Source organism: Rattus rattus, chromosome 10, assembly GCF_011064425.1.
Source record: "Rattus rattus isolate New Zealand chromosome 10, Rrattus_CSIRO_v1, whole genome shotgun sequence".
Taxonomy (NCBI): domain Eukaryota; kingdom Metazoa; phylum Chordata; class Mammalia; order Rodentia; family Muridae; genus Rattus; species Rattus rattus.
In genome coordinates, this window is record NC_046163.1 from 70,436,958 (window position 1) to 70,457,988 (window position 21,031).

The window sequence follows — 21,031 nt, forward strand, 5'->3', positions numbered from 1 at the left end:
CATGTCATTAGGAATTACGGAAACAGTCAGACATCTCCCCCTGGCCTGTGCCGATTGGCCAGCCAGATTCGTCTATCTGAGTGAACTGGACCTGCTGGATCCGAATCACGATCCCTGCAACCTCTTAACACCGAGGAAGGCTGCTTGATGCTTCCAGGGTCCTATTCCAAACACCTCTTGAATTCACCCTGCAGTTCCCTTGGTGTCCTCCCCACCAGCTCCATTTGCCTCTGCCCCTCACCAAACCAAGCTGCCTGCAGGGTCCCCATTCCTCCCCTGCTGTGATCCTGGGTACTTCAGCCTCTCCTAGCTGTTCTTCAGGTCCCACTGGTGCCCCACCAGGGGGCAGACTCGGAAATGGTGCTGTGTGTAACTGGGGGAGTACATGGGGTGATTCATTAGCACAGTGCTGTTGGCTTGTTCTAATTAGAGGCCTGCAGTCACTCCCACCTACTCTCTCCAAGCTCAGGACATTTACTGAGACCATGAACACCTAAGGAGTCACAAGGCAATGAAACCCTTAAGGTTCTGTATCCAACACTCTGATTGGTAAATCCAGTTGACTGAACATTTGATTTCTAGGTGCAGTGCGCTGGGGGCCTTCTGTTCTTGAGTGCATGGTCGTGTCCTGCTCATAGCTGGGAGAATGTGTACAGTGTCTGGCTTCTGCCTTTCGATCTCTGACTGGGAAAGTCTCTTCCCAGCCATTTGGGTCATACCAACCCATGAGAGCCGTGCTTTGCTCCCTCGGGTTTTCATGAGTTAACGTGTGTCTTGAAACTGCTCCCATTTGGTAGAAGAGTTTGGGGCTTGCTTCTGGTTCAATGAGTCCTGCATAGCACATGCTTAACCCTCAGATCATCTACACTAACTTGGGCTGGATATGACAACACCAAGGCTCCCAGCCCTGTGGAAAACTTCCCGGCACAAGTTGCTGCTGCCTCCGTGCATTGATTCATGTGTGTTCTATCTGTGCATGGGAGTCCTATGATCTGTGTGGTAGGTAGATGCACCTCTTGAGGGAGAGCATAAATGAAATCTGTACAACCAGATTCATTCATTAAATGCACACAAGGAGCTATTATTCCACTTTAAGGGTTCTTTTCTTCCATAATTAGAAAATTTAATTAAGGAAGCATAATCTTTCTATATTGGGTCTCGCTTAAATGAGGTAATCTTGGTAAGAAACAGATAAAATTACCAATCAGCTTCTACTCAGTAGTTACAGCTTAATTATACCGTGTTTCCTCCGGTAGGAGCTGCGGAGTTTGGAAAGCTGCCTTTCTCACCAATGCTCGAAATGTGTAGCCAGGAAAGCCAATCTGTGAGAGATGCTCCTTGTTTCTCCCTAGTGGGAAATTCCAGCCATTAGAGAGGGTCCTCAGCCTCTCCCGTTACCTTCTTTCAGAAACACAGGGCACTAAGAGCCAGGGTGATGGGTGATGTTCTGTTGAAGGAGTAAGTTCACCCACGAGGCCATTTCTCAGCCCAGAGCTCCGTGAACTGTGTATTCAGGTGTCTGATGCTGGATCATGGCTCCTTACATGTACTGGTTTGAGATACTCATTCATGTCTCATAGCAGGCTTCTCAGATGGCTGAACACAGGTGGTTTCTAAGCCTGTACTCACCCAGGGCTTGACTGGGCTGGACCAGCCAGAGGCTCATTGTTGAAAATGGTGGGTGTGCCTGACTATCACATGAGATCTGGACTGGGGACCAGAGCATTCCATGGCTCTCCCCCATGCTGATCAGACTTCAAGACAGAGACTTGCAGGAGTGGGTACTCCACAAGACCCAGGCCATCGGCTTCCCATGACCTTGCCCTAAAAATTCCAGAATGTCATTCCTGCCAGATCGTGTTGATTAAATGACTAAGTCCAGCCTTAACCCATCCCTCGAGAGTTTCCCCATGTAACTGTGCTGCCAGACGGAACAGGTAGCGCTGGTTTATCAAAAGTTTGCCATGTTCCTTCAGAGGAGGCACATGCGCTAGGAGACCCAGATCACACAGATATGAAGGACACATGTGTCATGGTGGACAGTGTGGAAAGGCTATAGGATGCTCAGCATGTTTAAGTGAGTTCCCAGAAGTCAGTGCTATGGGGCATCACAGAGAGAGCTTGTTTCCAGGGCAACCAGGAAGTGGCCTACGGAAAAGCTTCTACCTATTGGGTCTACACCTAGCTCAGCCACCCGTATCACAGACAATTAAAATTAGAACTTGGCAAGGGGATCTGTGCTTACATACAGCACAAAATATCTAAATTTACATGTTTGCTTGGAAGTAATTCCACGGATGTCCTATGTTCACCAAATCTTTAAAATCACTTTCATTTGAGAACAACAGACACACAGAACCACGAAACAATGTCCCCAGGCCGTCCCCAGTTTACCTGATTTGGAGGAGATGGAGATAATGACTCATATTTGGAGGTGCGTAGAGAGGAACATGGAGTATCTTACATGCTACAATGGACACTTGTTTCTGGAGAAGTCACCAAACCTGTGCGCCTCCAGGTCTAACCACTTCTTTTGCTATTGGCAGGGAGACGGCTGCTGGTTGAGCACCAAGGGTGCCTGGGTCTGGGGAGCCTGCAATACCCCTCTTGCTTTCTCCTTCCTCTGCATGTTCTTCTCTGGTCCCCTGGGAATTCATATTTGCACTAATCTGCCCTGAAAATGTATAAGCCAGGTGATCAATCAAACCACATAGCTAGAGGCTATGCCAGGAATAAATTCAGCTTTGTGATGGACATGGGCTAAAGCATTGATCCTTACGAAAGGTGGGGAGAATGCCTCTGAGTTAGAGGGGGTGGGTGGAAGGTTACTAAATGTCTTATTTGGGGCTGCTATGACAACATGCTGTGGCAGGGCTGCCATACAAGCAGTAGAACTTCCATACGGTTTTGGAAGATCAGAGGTCCAGCATGGTCAAGTTACAATGAGGATCTTCAGATGTAGACTGCCTGCTTCTCCTTGTATGTGCAAATGGAAGAAATAGAATAATTGAACTCTCTGGGGCCCTTTTATGAGGATGCTGTGGGATCAGACATGAGCATAAGTCACAAACTCTATCTTTGTCAGTCATAGGCCAAAGGCTCCCTCCCAGTGCTGTAGGGTTTTGAATATCCACATATAGGTTTGCGATATAAGGCTTTATTTTACAACCTTGTGTCGATTCACTAAATGGACTCGTAGGATTCCAGAGACAGAAGATCCTGGAGATGCAATTGCACAGGGCCTATATTGCACACAATTAGGTAGGCATTTAGCAGAGTTAAGAACACATTTCAGGAGGTGTGCGGGAGAAGGACACATGATATAAATTAATCCTTAGAACAGCGAAAAATATGGGAGGGGTTGAACCCCACTGTTGCCTGCTTCTAGGTAGACAGTCTCAGATGCAGCTTCCCTTTTCTTCGGTTTCTGAGATGTCTACACACAAACACATACCGAATCTGTGGAGAATATCTACTCACCTCTCAGACACACAGATGTAGACCTGTGGCTCACTTCAGCCCTCACTCTCTCTTTGCCTACCAGTATCAACCAAGCTCCTACTATGTAGTCCTGTTGCCTGACTAGTAAATCTCTATTTCAAAGAAAGAACTGAAGAAAAATCAAAGTAATATCTCCAAATCCCAACTTGCTGAATGAAGGTATCATGGGAGTGTGCATGAAGAGTAGTTACATAAACACTTATAGCTCAGAGGCAGATATACCACCTAAGCCCACCTCAACATGGGCAACAACTCATGAACATGACAACCCCGAGCTCTGTGCTTGAGTGTCAGAAAGATTGCAGGCTAGAGAGCTCCCTCCTTTTAGCAGCCTTTACTGCTTCTATAACCTGAAAAGTGAGGAGCCTTGTGAATCTGCTAAGTTTCAGGGAGTCTCTGAGACTTGTGAGTTATTTTAAGGCTTCCTAAGTCTTAAGGAGTTTCCCTCCCAGGATGGAATAGTTCAGATCATTGTGCAGAAATTGCTACACAACAGATAAGGTGTTGTGCTCTGAGGAGACTAGGGCATACAGCTCTTATGTGCAAAGACACACAACAAGCCACACAGTAATCACAGGTTATGAGTGGTCTACAGGGAAATGAGGTGTAGACAGACTAATACGGTGATAGCTTTCTAGGGGACCAGCACCACCCTTGCAGCAAGGTGGCATTAGCATGCATTTGTGCTATCTTAAAGATTCCTGAGTTGCATGTTATTAGGGTTCAAATTATGACTCCTTTTGTTTTCTCAGAGCACAACCTGAAGGCTACCAGTGACTATACTATCCCAACTATCACTGTGCTCATGACAACTCTCTCTCCTCAGGGAAAGGAGACGTGTTTGGGGATGTTTTCTGGAAGGAGGCTACCCTTGCACAGTCCTGCGCTAATGTCCGGGCCTTGACCTACTGTGACCTGCACGTGATCAAGAGGGATGCCCTGCAGAAAGTGCTAGAATTCTACACAGCCTTCTCCCACTCCTTCTCCCGGAACCTGATTCTCACCTACAATCTGAGGAAGAGGGTGAGCTTGTGGCTTCGATTCTTTCTAAGCTTTTTCCTGTGCACTTTGGGTAATTGCTGCAGCTGGGAAAATCTGCTAACTTTTTACTTAAGTGGAGGAGAATACTCTGAGGCAGTCCTGAGTGTTGCTTGCTTTGTTAGAGCTTTTGCTGTACAGTGGAGAGGAAGGCAAGTCCTAGAACTAGAACTAGAAGGTGCATCAGGCTTGGTTTAGAGAGGCTTTGTTGTGTCAGTCTTGTAGTTCCTAGCACCCCTTGGACCTTTCAGCATTTTGGAAAGATGGATAAAATGGGGACATATAGAATGGCCACATGGAGCCACCTGATCAATATTTACTGCACCCCCAGTGCAGTGCCTGGGACCTGTAGAGTGGTCTATGCAACCGGCTAGTGATGTCACTTTATGAAAAGACACGAAAGCGTGAAATTTTGAGTTCAGCAAAGGAACCTGAGGAATTTGGTTGTCAAGCAGAAGTTTCGTAGCCAACCAGTTACTTGAGGAATGAGTCTTAAGGAAAGAAAATGTGTTCCCTGAAGCTGGCATACCAGGTTGTCTGAGTTTTTCTATCTTTCTGTCTACTCTCCATGCAGTCTTTAGTTTCCCATACCTGCCTCATGACTGACTGGTTTTCTTCTACTTCAGCCACCATTTCCAGTTAAACACTAGCATGGTTACTCCAGGCCAAGAGGGTGCCCTTGGAAGGATCTCATAAGTTTCCCTGCAGTGACTTCATACCTGTCCCACTGCCCTGCCTTTCATAGTCCTGGTCCCTGGTCTAGATGCATATCTGGTTTATGCTGAGAATCTTCCTGCCTATGTGTGACAACTCCTGCTAGCTGTCCAGACTCCGAAAGGTTCGTTGCCTCACTAGGTCTCTCCTGGTATCAGATGAACTGGACAGGGCAAAGTAAACCAAAGATACCCTCCCTTCAGGGGACCAACCCTAAAAGAAGTGCTGTCTGGGCAGGCTAATGGCAGTTCATGCAGCTACTACAGTGATCATGATGCCCCCAAAGTGCAACAAGAATGTAGGAGAGGGCACCTAAGGGAGAGCCAGAGAAGCCATGTCCAGGGAATGAGCTAAGTGTAGAGGTTATGCTAGAATAAGGGAAGGAGCAGATAGCCCACTAGGAGCACATTTGACAATGTCCAGAGAAAGAAACCTGAGCTTGGCACTTGAGTCCCTTGAGGAAGTTTTGTTAAGGGCCAGCCTTTGGCTCTGCACAGTAGGTCTCTTCTTGCTCTAGTCCCTTTGGTTCATTGCTTTGAGGATCCTGCCCAGAGAGCTTGGAACATCAGAGTATCCCATGTTTTCAGTGCATAACCAGATAGAATGCCTGCACCTCATGTACTATTCAATGATGAGGGGCAGGGGTGGACCTCTGTGCTTGTTTCCCTGTCATGCAATACAAGGTGGTAGAGATAAACAGTTCTCCAGCTCCTTGATTTCAGACCTGCCCATGTGACCTCCAGGGAGGACTGGGCACTGCTAGGGAAGTGTTTCTCGCTTGTCTGCTGGCTGGGAGCATGGGATGCTTGATGAAGATACTTTTAGCCAGTGGATTCTCCTAAAACCTATTTTTCAGTTTATTCCTTCTATTCATGAAAGCGAGTTGATTAGACTCAGCTCTCAGCATCGCTGGCGATATGGTTTGAAATATATGCAGCTTTAGTTATTTGGAGGGGTAATCATCCTGGAATAATTCTGGATCAAGTAAATCTGTCTTTTAAAAAACCAACAAAAAGCAACAATGTCTCAGTGGCCAGACTGGTTTTTATGCATAGCGAGTGATTGACAGCTCTGGAGAAGAGCAAGAACCTAGGTGTGGACCGTCTAGAAACATCCGTTTAAGTGTCAGATTCCCAGAGAAGAGCAGATGGAGCTTGTGTGAGGACCTGCGAGTCCCTTAATTCCTGACTCCAGAGCATCATGGGAGGAATGTAAGCATCTGATGGAGAGCCAAGCTGCTTGACCCCTGAACTTGCGTCCCATCCCAAGTGCCTCTAAGTCTAGCGTAGAAGCCAGAGTAATTTTAGTGACGGCCTTTATGTAAAGAGCCGTTCTTTTCTTGGAAAAGGAGACTTGTCATTTTGGAGCAGCCATTGTCTCCTATTGTGTCCTTCTGTGAATTAATTCATGGTTGCACAGGGCACCAACGATGAGAACATTACATGCATGAATTATTCTCCTAGCTACATTTTTTTTTCTGACAAAATGACGTTATTCTTGTGGCTGTTTCCAGCTTGGCAAAAATCAAGTGAATTATTTGCTAAGAGTCCTGAGGACACTGTGCCTTCGGTATCCGTCTGGGGACTTGTCTCATCTCATAGCCCTCCTCCAGTGCACAGCAAAAACTCTGAGCCCAGAGTCTGCCTCAGTATCCAGCCCACCTCTCTTCCTTGTCCTCACCATCCACACACTGCAGTGATAAGGCATGTCACAGAAATGCCACAGAGCTGGTTGGGAATGAAAGAGCCCAAATGACTCCCAGACCAGAACATTCCCGAAGCCTCTTTGCTTCCCCAGGTCTTCATATTCTAAACCTTATCTTTTTACCCTAGGTGGGTCAGCATTCTGCTGCCTTCAGAGCTACTTTAGAGTCTGAACCAGGAAGGGTCTTGTCAGGCAGTTCTGTCCTCCAGAGTCATGCAAGGTCAGTGCAGAGCCAGACAGGGGACAGTCAGCCTTGACCTTCCGTAATTTTCTTGCTTGTGAGTTTTGAGACAAATGAGACTGATTTGGATCCTGCCTCTGCTGCTTACTTCTTCTCTAACTCTGGACTAAGAAGGACTCCTCATCTTGAAGATGGAAAAGATTGAATGATAGCCGAGGACACAGGACACTTGGTTAAGTTGATTTTTATTGTTTCCTTCTGGGTAATGTCCCACCCATTATCATCTTGTGCCTTTTCGCAGAGGGGGCCTTCTGTCTCTGCTCAGAGTTTCTGCTCTGCAGAGCTTGACATAGCAGTGGAGCTGTGTTGAGGCCACAGGTTCACCACCAGGGAGTGAGGAGGATCTTAGCACCCCTGTTTCTTCTGAGTGGAGCAGCCTATGGAGCGTCAGGACTGGGAAAGGGTAGAACCATCAGCCCAGATCCTGGCTAGGGTGCTGGCCCTGCAAGCATCTTCCTGCAGGCCCTGAGATGTCTTCTGCAGACAGAGTTGTCATGCTGCTTGAGAGTAAGATATGCCAACTCCAGGAGGGTGAGAGCAGCAGCATTGGCCCAGTGTTGATTTATGTCAGCTCTGAAATCCTCAGAGCCTACAGTAGTGTTACCAGGTCATTATGTCTTCTCAAGGGAGTAAACCAGGAGGCTGTGGAAGAGAAGCTCCTTTCCAGGGTTACCCAGACACTGACTGACAGACTCTGATCCTGTCTGTGCACCTGTGGCTAATGGTGTGGTACCCATGGCTATCCAGCCCTGGGTCGTGGTACCCAGCCTTTGACACTGAGCCATCCTTGGGCATTCTTCAGGTTTGTTGACTTAGGGGATAGCCTGACGGTCTTCTAAGCATCTCCAATGACCTTTGCTCCCACCAGTGAACTCAGAAGCAGGGAAACCTGTCAGACCACGGACTAGTGGTGAGGTATGAGGGACGCACATGGAGATTGACTCTCTAGCCGGTGCACTGGGAAGCGGCCTGACCCATTACTAGAAAGCCATTGCGTTGGGGCTAAGGTCCCATTTGAATTCAGGGTTGTCGCTGACTGGCTGGGTGCTGTTAGACATCTAAGCCTGTGCTTCTTAATTTGTAAAGAGGAACTAATATTTTGGTATAGTGGATCACATCTGTAATTCTAGCACTTGGAAAGAGAGATGAGGCAGGAGGATTGCTGCTAGTTCAAGTCTAGCTTGGGGTGCATGGCCAGTTCCAGACCAGCCGAGGATACAGCGTGAGACAGTGTTACTGACAGCCTTGTGCACATTGAAGTATAACATGGCTTTGCAAAGCCTGGCATGGGGCCACATGCCTCGAATTCCAGCACTTGGTAGAGGCGAGGCGTGAAGATTGCAGATTCAAGGACAAACGGGGCTACAGACTCAGTTTGAAGCCATCCGGGGAGATTTAGTGAGACCACATCTCTAACCCCAACACAGGAAACATAACCTGTCCCTGCAGGAAGCACCCTGTCCACGGTAACCTCCTTTTGTCCCATCCCTTCTCTATTTCTAGGCTTGAAGGGTTGAAATCGTGCCTGGTCCCCTTGCATCAGGAGCAGATCTGCTTCTTCGGTTAATGATTTGAGTGTGGGCTCCACATCCCCATGGGTAGGGAAGAGGTGTCACCCCTCGGTGCTCAGAGATTGATCATTAGGACAGTAGATCAAATGTCCCACAACTCAAAGATGCCTGCATACAAGCAATTAGGTAATTACCAGCAGCCAGAGCCAGGGATAATTGGCATGCAGGTAATTGGATGGGCGCTTTTCATCCTCTGAGTGGAGGGCTTTCTTTTCAAAGCCAATATTATTGTGTACGGGAGTATTCTTTTTTGCAGTGTTTGCTTATGGTAATTTATTCCAGGAGGGATTTTTTTTAAAAAAAAAATCATAATTAAGGCTCAACTGGTGTGTTTGGGAAGGAGCTAATACCCATCACTAGGGCTTTCAAAACAGGGGCTTTCTAAAGCCGAGGTTGCCATGGTGAACAGTCTTGAGTGCCATGCATATGCTTCTAGCCCACTCTAACCAAAAGACATTTTCCTCTGCAGAAGAACTCAGAACCTCAGAGGTCTGTAGAGAGCTCTGCTCGTAGGTGGTATTGAGAAGTCCTCTCTGTGCTTCCTTATTCTTGCGGGATGCCAGTAAGCTAAGAAGACAGACCATGAAGCCAGGTGCTTAGAAATAGCACATTATTTTCCCGTTGAACACTGGTGTGTCACAGCCTGAGTTTTTAAATGATCTCTGCCTAGCCAATACTTTCCCTGTCATCCCGCCATAGTGAAGGCTTCTGTAAAATTAAAATCATCTATTAGACTGTCAAGCCAGAGGGATAATGAAATCATGGTGCTGGGATCAGAGGTGGCGGAGGGCATTGAGGATGGGACTGACACTGTTGTAGTCTTGGCGAAACAGTCAAATATCAATCAAACTCCGCCTCCTTTCCTTTCCCCTCAGCAGGACCCAGAGGTCCTGCTGAGGACCTGTGCAGTCGTTCCTGGGTCCTGCTCTTGCCAGGACCCCAGCAAACATAGAATCCGCAGTGGTCACAGGGAAACCGAAGGGGTGACTCTTCATGATGCCAGTGCCAGTTCACAGGGCGGTGGCCAGGCTGGACCGTCTGCTTCTGAGAAAACAGTGAAGTTCTGCACTGAATGTGACCTCATGGCTAAGCCCTTCCATTGCTAGCTGTAGGTAGGGACTGGTGAGCACTGAACAAGTATGGCTCTTTCTGGTCTGGGAGGTCATACTGCCTTCCCCAAATGGTACTGTGGGATGGAGAGATGGGGAGCTTCGCATGTTTCCTCACAGATGGTCGGTACAGCCCTGTGATGTTCCTTCCATCATCTATAGGAGCGAGAGATATTGGTGCTCAGAACAATCAGATGGGGACAGTGGAGAGTGGTTGTTAAAAATGTGGTCTTTCTTGAGTTAGTCTCAGTCAGTTTCCTAGGTCTTATATAAAAACGCAAAATCATGCACATGTACATGACAAGAGAGTAGAAGTCTTTCTTTCCAGGGCATGATGGCAGGGCATATGGAAGGTGGCATGGGATCATATGTTCAACACGCAAAAATATACTTACATGAAAATATCCTTAATTAATATCATATCATACAATAAAATATACAGTGAGCTTTTGAAGAAATTAAACCTTTGATTACATCTTTGAAATATGCGAGTGCAGTAGCCACAGTACATGAGTTCAAAGCTTGACTCTGCTCAGCAACCGCAGGTGAGTTCCCTGAACTCCTTGGTCCTGGGTTTTTTCATTTATACAATGAATCCCTCAGGAGGGCACTCTGACAATGAGCTATCAATGTGTGTGCTGCTTGTGCCATAGCCACTGCTGAAGATAGGAACCGATCTAGGATGTGCGATTGATGTTACCTATAGCCAAGTGCACTGCTGTTCAGGAGTTCAAGTGTCCTGTCAGCTGCTCAAGTACAAATGGAATAAGGGCTAGAGGAACTGAACTCCGATACCCAGGAATCTCTTGGTCAGATCATCCCAAAGCTAGATCTTGGGAGCTACAACTAGCACCTTCAGAGAGGTTCCCGGAAGGGTGGTGCTGTCAACTGTGTCATGGGTAGAATTTCTTCCAACCCAGACTACATGGGGGGAGAGGCATCAAGGGCTGTGGCCATGGAGTTTAACTCCAGTCAGTTTACCTGACATGATGTGACTTGTTGTGTTGACCACAGATTGGAAAAGATCTGACCTGGTGTAGAGGATCCCAAGGCCCATGTACTCTGTGGGGAGCAGCATGTTTTAGTCATGTTTTCTCAGGTGCACTAATGAATCCTAGGTCAGGAGCTTAACAACCAAGTGAGAAATGTGCGTTCATTAACACAGAAGCTCTGTGGGAGTGGATGGTGGCTGACCCTCAGAGGTACAGTCCTTGGGAACTGCGCGCACACACACACACACACACACACACACACACACACACAACCCACACAGTCCTTGAGAACTGCACACACACACACACACACACACACACACCCCATACCGTCCAGTGGGAACTGCACACACACACACACACATATACACACACACACACACACACACACACACACACATACCCCATACAGTCCTTGGGAACTGCACACACACACACACACACACACACACACACATATATATACACACACACACACACACACACACACACACCCCATACAGTCCTTGGGAACTGCACACACATACACACATACACACACACACACACACACACACCACACAGTCCTTGGGAACTGCACACACACACACACACACACACACACACACACAGAAAACCCACACAGTCCTTGGGAACTCCTTCCACACTTAGCCCCCTTCCTCCTGTTATATGTTCCTAAGCTCTTTCATTTCTGAGGAGTGGTCAGCCAGTGCTCTATAGAGATTTCTGTCCTCAGCTGGACCACAGGCGTTAACTTCAGGAGAATGAAGACGTTCCCAACTACTCTCAAAGCTTTGCTAGCGAGTCACTTTCTCCATGGGCCAGGTATGCTCTGTGTTTCTGACAAATCTCTGGTGTGGTAGTGCTCCCTGTTTCTATATAAGTGCTCCATCCAATCTTATATTCTTCTGTATGATTTTGAGCCTATCCTCTATGTCTCCCAGCTATCTTAGAAGATTTTATTCGAGCGCCTCCTATGAAGTGGAGAGTCAAGTTGTGAAATGAACCCAGACTGCCCTGTGACTTTCGTAATAGCATCTACCTTTGAAGAGATCAGATGAATAGAGTCAATGACGGCTCATCCCCTCCAAGGGGACTTTGAACACCTGCATCAGGAGTCATGTGCCCAGTCTCTCATGGGTGTCTATACACATCATAGCTTGGTCACTGTGTCACATAGTTCACTATACATTTTGCTGGCTTTGGTTTTCTTTTTACTGCTGTCCCATGACAGCCACATTCTTTGCTTAGACTTCTAGAGTGAAGCTTTCAGTCCCTCAGAGGACCCTCGCTCCATGGCTTCTCTTTAATCTCAGTCCATGGGAAGCCTGCTGCGTTTTAATCCAGTGAGCACCACACACCTCTTGGTAGCTCTCATTATACTTCTAATTAACTACTTACTGAGTGTCTCCCTTGCTGTCTAGACATCTCATGAGGGCCAGGCCTTGTCTACTTGACCTACTTGTCTGCCCTGCCCAGATGACTTACAGCATTAAGAACTGAGGGGACAATCAAAGCATCTATAAGGAATTAAACTGATCTGTGTCATGCCTCCCTCCTGTTCCTGCGAGTATTTAAAGCCTTATCTGCAAGATGGCATCGGTAGGGAAACCTCCCTGCTTTCTCCCTCTGGAGCTTGGCTTTTATCCTGTAATATGCCTCGATTCTTCACTGCTCCAGAGGCCCTAGGTAGCAAGGATCTCAGCTAGCAGCAAATAATAATGGCCTTTCTGCCAAGTGTGCACTAAATCGTTTGCATAAGTCACAATCTCACTAAGGTGCTAAAGATTCAGAGGCCCCTGGGTTAAATAAATTCAGAGGCCCCTGCACTGAGTAGCTAATTGGAGTTTGAATCTGAACTGATCTGGCAATGATCAGGATCGGCCTCTTCAAAGTGGCGACCACAGGTCTGTGATCTTAAGAAACAGATCTGACCGACCTATAGGCCTTCAGTGCTGTGAGGAGGATGTACCATCCATGCCTGTTATCTCCTGAGAGGCTCTGCGCAAGCATCAGGTCCCTGGACACCACTTAAGTGCATCTGGGCACAGTGCAGACGTGCTAAGGCTCGCCTGACGGGTGTTGGTGCTGGACAGGGATGGGGCCTGCGGGTTATGCCGAGTTCATGCCATTGAGCTGGGAAGCACAGTGAGGCTGGGTGATCCTGATCACAGTCTCTTTCTTGTGGCTCAACCCCACTGATGCAGAGGTGACAGAAGCCTTCTGTGGCAGGAACAATCAAGGATATAATTTGCTTCAGGCCATCATGAGAAGCCAGTGGAGTGACAGCTTATGCTTAGATGCCAGCGTAAGTGGAAATTCACTGCTTGGCCAGGTCCTGAAGACCCAAGCAGAGGCTGAGAGCCTGGCCAGGCCCGGGAAGAAGCCTTTAAAGGAGGAGGGTTTAATAACCATGAACCATGGGAGCAGTGGGGAAAGCTTTAGGTGGCTACTGATAAGAGACGTCAGTTCACCCACCTGGAGACAAACCTATACCCTTCTGGGTACCCCTGACGGCTACCTCATTGCCAGGTGGCTGGTTCAGTATCAGTGGTTAATGATCATGTATTTGTCTGGATGTGCTGAGCTAAGAACAATAAAAATCGATTTGCTGAGCAATAAGAACTCAAGAGAGTCTGCAGAGGGAAACCTCTGGCCAGCTTCACATCTCTCCACACATCCCAAACGCATGTCTAGATCTTTCCCTATCTGCTTTTGCCCAAGGAGAAGTTGCCTGAAGATTCCATTGGAACTGCTCAGGTTTCCAAGGTAGGGCATTCTTCAGGGATAGCTTTCTTCCCCGTATAACAAGGGGATCAGCACGGACGGAGAACTCACATCCCCAGGGGGCTGGGTAAGTTGGCTGTGTTCTCTCCAATTCCCATGGCACATGGCAAAATTATAGCAGCCCATCAGCTCCCAAACCATTGGCTTTCCGAGCTTTTACTGCTCCTGGACCATGCACGGGAATGAGAGCTAGCATATTTTCCATGACAGGTTTAATTTTTAAAAAGCCCCTTTGCTTCAGGCAGCACGCAAGGACTGTGCCTTATTCCTTAGAGATCTATTTGCGGACAGCTTAAGTGTGCTGCTGTATTTCCCAGGCACACTTCCTTGCAAATGCTTAAACCATATGGGGAGATAACTTCTGGTTCACGGAGTACAGATTTTTTAAAAGAGGTCACGTGTTGGCGTTATACGGCATCTAAAATCCTGCACGCTGCAGCCACACCTCACTCCTCCTGTGGGTGATATGTCCGGCTGCACTCTAATTCCAGGAGCCCTCTGGGACCACCTGGGTGAAGTGAGGCTTTCAGCTGGGTTCTCCTCACTGTGAGCAGGAAGAGCGGCTTCTTCAAGCTTGGGATAAACCCGTGGCAGACGGTGGAGTGGGAAAAAAAGTGTGTCAAGAGGAAACAGGATGTTAGAACTCTTAACAAAGGCAAGGCTGTTGCCTACAGTTAGCAGAGCCATGCGGGGCACTGGCAGTCTTTTCTTCCCTGAGGCCCTAATTCCAGGCTGGAGGACCTACGGGAGTTTGAGTTCCTGAGCGTCATGGAACGAAAGTGCACAGCTCAGGCAGTGTGCTGGGTGCCGCTCTTCAGTTAGATCCAGTCAGCACTGGCTCGGACTCGGGACATTTTCTTCAGAAATGGACCGGAGGGACATATGAGCTCAGGGGAAGTTGGGGAGCTTGAGAAGAAAAAGCAAAGGTGCCCAGGCCTGGAGGGTTTGGGGAGTGTGAGTGGGTTTTGCACATGCTGTGTTTTGGAGAAGAAACTACCTGTTTGGCACAGCCTAACTTCTTGCTCAGAGAGGCAGATGCCTTCACGAACCCCAGACTGTGAGCTGGGCTAGGACTCTCATGCCAGATCCAGGTTTTCCTGATCCTCCGCCTCCTGGCCCAGAGAGCACAGCAGCAGAGCTCGGTTTGGCTGTGGAACCACAAGCAGAGGCTGCTGGAGAGCTGCCAGCATCTTCATCCCGGGCTTTGTGCTAAGCACCTCCTAATTCCTCTCTGACATTTCTCTCAGGTTGGAACCTGAATAGGAATGTGTTCAGCACTAAGCCTGTTGACTAGAGCTGGAGGCAGGGCCCAATTATCTGTGGTCATGGGCAGCAGAGCTCCGTGGAGTCTATCAGCAGTCATTTCCACCGCCCCAGTGAACCTGTCAGCACACACACACACACACACACACACACACACACACACACACACACACACACACATGCATTCTGGGCTTCTTCCTGCCCTCCCTGTCCCTGCACATGGCTGCACTAGATACACAGGGTCACAGTATGGTTGGCCCTAAGCAGCATCTCTGCGATCACAGCATGGGCTCTGGCCACTACTGCCTCCCTCTGTCGACGGAGCCAGGCACTGTCTGCACTGTGTGTACTTAGTCCTCATGCCCGTGGCTTAATGGTTGCTTGTTATCTAGGCTCACTGACCTCCCTGTGGGCAGCACTGCTGCTGGTGTGTGTGTGTGTGTGTGTGTGTGTGTGTGTGTGTGTGTGTGTGTCTGTCTGTCTGTCTGTCTCTCTCTCTCTCTCTCTCTGTGTCTGTGAATGTGTTTGTGTATGTTTGTCTGTCTCTGTGTGTCTGTCTGCCTCTGTGTGTCTGTCTGTCTTTCTCTGTGGATGTGTTTGTGTATGTTTGTCTCTGTGTGTGTATGTCTGTCTATGTGTCTGTCTGTGTGTCTGTGCATGTGTCTCTATGTATGTCTTTCTTTGTGTGTCTGTGTGTTTGTGTCTGTGTCTCTTTCTCTGTGTGTCTCTCTGTCTCTCTGTGTATGTCTCCCTCTCCTATCTGTCTGTCTGTCTATCTATGCCTTTGTCTTTGTCTTTGTCTCTCTCTCTCTCTCTCTCTCTCTCTCTCTCTCTCTCTCTCTCTCTCTCTGTGTGTGTGTGTGTGTGTGTGTGTTTCTCTATAAATGAATCACCCCAGAAGCTGCACTCAGGAGGAGGGTGGAGAACACACCCAGCCCCCCTGGCTGCCAGTTCCCTGAGTGTCTTCTACCCCTGCTAGTGCTTAGCATTGTGGACTCAGCTCTGCTTGGCCGGGGAGGCTTTGTTCCTTCTTTTGGGAAAATGTTAAAATTGGCAAAGTACTATGTGGTGGTTAGCAATTTGTGGACATGCACTTCATAGACACTGAATGTTCCCATCCAAGACCACTGGCTTTTGTCAAAAGTCTTTAATACTTGTGGGTAATAAAGTGTACTGGGCAGGAGGGGTGTGGAGAAGAATAGGAAATGGGTATAGGAGGCATTTGAGGGCCAGGGCCCCTTAAACCAGGGACTCTTCAAGGAGTTTAAAATAAATCATGTCTACAACCTCTCAGAGTTGACCATAGGACACTAAAGATCAGGGGGCTTTGATTGAGGCAACAAGAGATGCCTCCCTACTGATGGGGTGGGGGAGGGCTATGTGTCTGAACTTCTTCATGGCAGACCCTGCTTCCCCTTCGAAGTGACTAAGGTCATCCTGTGGGGCCGCTGACTCTGGGTTACCAGTGTCATCTGAACCTTGAGTCTCAGGTGACTCCCTTAGTTTCCAGCGGCCATGTACGGCTCTCCAAGTATTTGTGTGCACCCTGCATATCCTGGGATTCTCAGGCTTCTCATGGGTGAATCACATAAGAAGCATCTAGAAAGTGACACTGTGATACCATGACCCTCGATACAGTCACGTGGGGATCTCCTAATGGGTTAGTGCCTTGTGGTTACCATAACACTTTGTCACAAACTTTGTGGCTTTAAGTAGCAAGTATTTTTATCTCACAGCTCTGGAGCCCAGAGGTTGGGAAACAATGTATCTGTGAGATCATTCTTCTTCTTGGCCTGTAGGAAAGGACCATACCAGCCTCTGATGGCTTCTGGCTGTCATTGGCTTGTGTCTGTTAATATTCAGATGCCCCTCAGCCCCTTGTCTGTGCAGAAAATCTCCCTCTCCTTGTTCTGATAGAGCATCAGTCTTTGGAGCAACTCAAAGAGGGGGCCATCTTGAGAGCCTCACAGAGGCCATGTCTTCAAGGACCTCGTGAGCATAAGGTAATGAGCATGAGTCAGATTTTAGACTTGGAAATCTGTTTGGAGGTACACACTGTAATCCACTACCCCACCCCATTTCTCCTCTGCATCTTTCTTTCTATTCCTTTCCTTTCTCTCCCTCCCAGCCCTCTCTAAGGATCTTATGTAGCACAGACAATGCCTCATCTTGCAAATACTGCTCTTGTGTAAGCTGCAACAGGGTCTAAACACTGGGTTGATCACTAGTTTCTTTAACTCAGGGTAAGATATCATTTTCCACAGGCTTCCCATGAGCACTGTCTCCCTGCTACCCTGAGGAACCATCTGCTCCAGAGAGTGATTCACCAAAAATTGGGGGTCTAGGACCTCAGATGCTGGCCTGACCTAGGCAGTACCCACAGCTTCCTGCTAGTAGGGGTGGTGAGTGTTGTGAGACACAGGGTAGGGGTTGTGAACTTGCCTTTGTTTCAGATGGTTAAGGACAATCTATGGCTGACTTTTAGCTCTGTGTCATTATCTTGTTCTAAATCTCTTGATAATTCCCGACAGCTTCTGAATAAGGTTTAGACCGAGAGATCTCATGCAAACTTCCATGTCCAGTTTCAGATGAAAGTGGCTATGTGGCCCAGCCCCCACTGAGCCGTAACAAGTACACAGCCTGCTTCGAGCTTTCTGATGCACAGGTGACCTCCTCAGCTTTACCTCTCCCTCGTGGCCCAGGCTAGCCTTCAGGCACCAGCTCAATTCTCTTTCCTGCTTACACCCTTCCCTGAGGTTCCTCTTCCCGAAAGCCCTGCCCAGGAGACTCCTGATGGCCCATGATCACCCTCTTGCTCTTCCTCCAGGGGAGGAGGGAGTTGAGCAGCCCATTTGCACTGAGCATCTGTTGTCCTGGATTATGGACTGGACTTGGGTCTACCCTCATCTACCCCTAGAACAAGTTTTGTGCTGAACCTTGGTAATTATGAAACAAGAAAGCTACGAGTTCTTATATCTTCACCAGCCTTGCATGCTAATGATCCTCCTATCCTGTTTGCTCCAGAGAGCAGAAAATCTCAGTGCCGCTGCGAAGGGGCCCTGGAGCAGGCTTCTGAGACTCATCATGAGTTGGCACCCTCTCCACACCTGTCCCTGCTTGACTTGCAGGCTCTGTCTCTATCCTCTTTGTCCCTTATAATCCTATTCTGGCCAAGCCAAAATAAGATCCCACCTACAGCTCAACAGATTTTAAAGTATGGTTGGAAGACCTTGATTCCTTTCCTGTGACTTGGCTTATAAAATTAAATATTTGGGAGGAAGGTTAAATTCCTAAGCCTTTTCTGGGCTCTGTTTCCACCACAACCTAAACTATGTCTAGTTTTACCCCCTGTGCCCCAAACAAGTTTGCCAGGGCTTGTGTTGCTGGGTTTTAAATGTAGCTGTGTGTCAGCTACAGTCTGGCTTTTCTGACTTAGAATGGGCAATAAGCAAGGGAGTCCCCCTTGAGGAACAGCTCCGTGTTCTACCCAGGACCTCAGTGGCAGGGAGGAAAAGGCTTTCCAGCCAACTGACCTTGTGAACCTTTACCTCCCCCTGCCCTGCCTCGTGTACTGCCTACCTCCCTATGATCCCGAAAGCCAAGCCCATCACCCGTGTGCCTGCTAAGGCACAGTTTCCTGTCCTCTCCTCTGCTGTGCCTTCAGTCCTGCCACAGAGAGAGGATTCTGCAGAGGGCCAGTCATGCAACAGCACTGCACCCCTGGGTGCTTGTTGGAAATGCAAACCCTTGCTGCCTCCCCTGACCAGGTGAGCTGGGATCTGCTGTTTAACAAGGTCCCAGCTGACGTGTGTGCACATGAGACCGTGGGTGACAGAAATAACCGGGATGGAGGTAGCTCCCCATGTCTGTGTTGATGGGGAAGTTGTCAAGGCCCTGAATCAGGACATGCAGAGCTGCTCACCTTGCTGCAGTCACATAGGTGTGTGTAGGGCTAATGGAAAAGATCTGCGATCTGAAGCTGGGGTGTGGGTGCGAGATCTGGGCTTGCCACATACTGCTTGCCACCTCCTGTCCCTGAGCCTCTGGTTTCTCATGTGAAATTACAGGAACACTACTGAGGAAATAAAACATATAAGAGTGTCTTGTCTGAATACCACATTGTGTGTGCATGCACACAAAGGCACACACATGGGGAGGAACTGAAGCTCTGTCCTGTTTGGGTTCTCACTGAAGGGGCAGAGTGAGAACTCTGCAGCATTTGATGGAGACAAGAGACCGCAAGGTTCTAAGGGCCAATCCTCCAGGCAAGGCCAGACCTGGCTACCACAATTAGATGGACCAAGGGAGAACTAAAGTCAGACAGAGCGAAGAGCAGAGACTGGAAGTTGGAGCCAGGCAGTGCGGGGTGGGGAGGCTGTGAACAGGAGGCATCTAGTTGGCAGGCAGAAACCTGGGGCAGCAGACACAGAACAGGTTGGTTGTGACCAGGATGAAGAATTCAAGCATGAAACTCAGAAGAAAGCCAGGAAGTAACTCAAATAAACTAATACAGAAAGTTCTGGGGGATGGCAGTGTAAGAAGCCCACCCAGAGAGGATGGGCAGGTGGTAAAAAGCTTAGTCCACTCCCAGTGAATCCTTGTTATAGTAGTGGGGTCTCTTTTGGGGAAGGGATGGCAGATTGGCCTTGACTGGGCACCTCCATGGGGCAACGTGCTCGGGCAAGGTTCTTATTGGGGTTGTGTAACTCACAACAGTGTCTCTCAATTGGTTCTTCTATGGATAAGTTTCTCTGTAACACGTAGCCATGTGTTACATGCAAAACTATAACAGCTTCATGGAATGGAGGTTTGTTTTTTTTTCTTGGTCTCTGAAGCCAATTGGCTGTGAGATGTATAGCTGTTTCTCGATGAGATGTGCAGAAGCTGATTGGCTGTGAGGTGTGCAGAAGCTGCAGAAGTTGATTGGCTGTGAAGTATGCAGAAGCTGCAGAAGCTGATTGGCTGTGAGGTGTGCAGAAGCTGATTGGCTGTGAGGGCTATGAGATGCACGGTTGTTTTTTGATTACTGAGGCTGAGCATGAAGATGTGTTCTTGGCTTAAGCAAGCTCAGAAATGATCCTTTGACTCCCAGCCATCCCTGCCTGAGATTCTTCAGGCATTTGGGACATGGGAGCATGTGGTGGTCAGGTTCCTCTTGGCTTCCTGTACCTCACACATGATACTCACCTCAGGACCTGGCTTCACATGCTCAGAGCTGTGCCCCTAAAGAGTGAAAACAGAGGCCCATAATGAATGAGCAGAGGCCAAAGCACAGGCTGTGGGGCCTGACACAGCTCCCCTGCTAAGTGCACACACCCAGTGTGAAGTCGACTGCTCTCTGGTCCCTGCTCAAGGAGTATCTCAACAATGAGTAACATGTGTGTGCTGTCCTTTAGATGATGCTCCTGGGCGCCATTGTGACTCTGTGTGGTTCTTTTCTATGATGGATTTGTCTCATTTCACAGGTATAAACCAGTTGGTGGCATGGCTCAATCAAAACTGGGAAAATCCCAAACTGTATAGTGTCATAGGACCCTGGCTTGTTCATGGATGTCACTGATGGATAAAGGCAAAAGGACCCTTTAAAGGGGTGAAGCAGAATGTTAAATGGTAGAGTGCCTATTCCCATGTAAGGACGGGGTGAGGTGTGGGTGTTCCTCAGGACTTCATCTTCTTTCCAAGTCTTCACATTTATGAAGGTGCTCATTCGATCCCCAGCAAACATGGTGGCATGTGCCAGCCCTGTCCTTTGCCACCAAAGTACTGACCCATGGGACAAGGATTTAAAATACTTTGGCCTTAAGTTCCCTCTTTCCTGCCCTTCTTAACTCCACACTCAGAACCTACAGCGAAGGAAAAGCTCTGGGGTCTAGAACATGTGTCCCCTTGCTGAACCCCCACTTCCTGAGACCAGGAGCCCTGCTCCAGCTGCTTTATGGAGCAGGCAGAGTGTGCACAGCCAGCACTGTAGTCACATCTCTCTCCAGCTTTCCAGACAGCTATTAAGTTCAGTAACATCAGGGGAGGAGGCAGTGGTGTAGAACCCCACAGCATAGGCCCATTTTGATAAAGTCAGTTTGGCAGTTGCCCTCAGCTCAGTACAGACACCAC

The 21,031-nt window shown here is 48.4% G+C and overlaps 1 protein-coding gene across 2 annotated transcripts in view; it reads left to right on the top strand.

Moving 5' to 3' along the window:
- Kcnh1 (potassium voltage-gated channel subfamily H member 1) overlaps positions 1–21,031 on the top strand; it is a 298,193-nt gene that overhangs the window by 226,542 nt on the left and 50,620 nt on the right. For both annotated transcript variants that reach the window (XM_032915372.1, XM_032915373.1), the window contains exon 10: positions 4,328–4,524. In XM_032915372.1, coding sequence (XP_032771263.1) covers positions 4,328–4,524 — 197 coding nt within the window. The remainder of the gene's footprint in view (positions 1–4,327; positions 4,525–21,031) is intronic.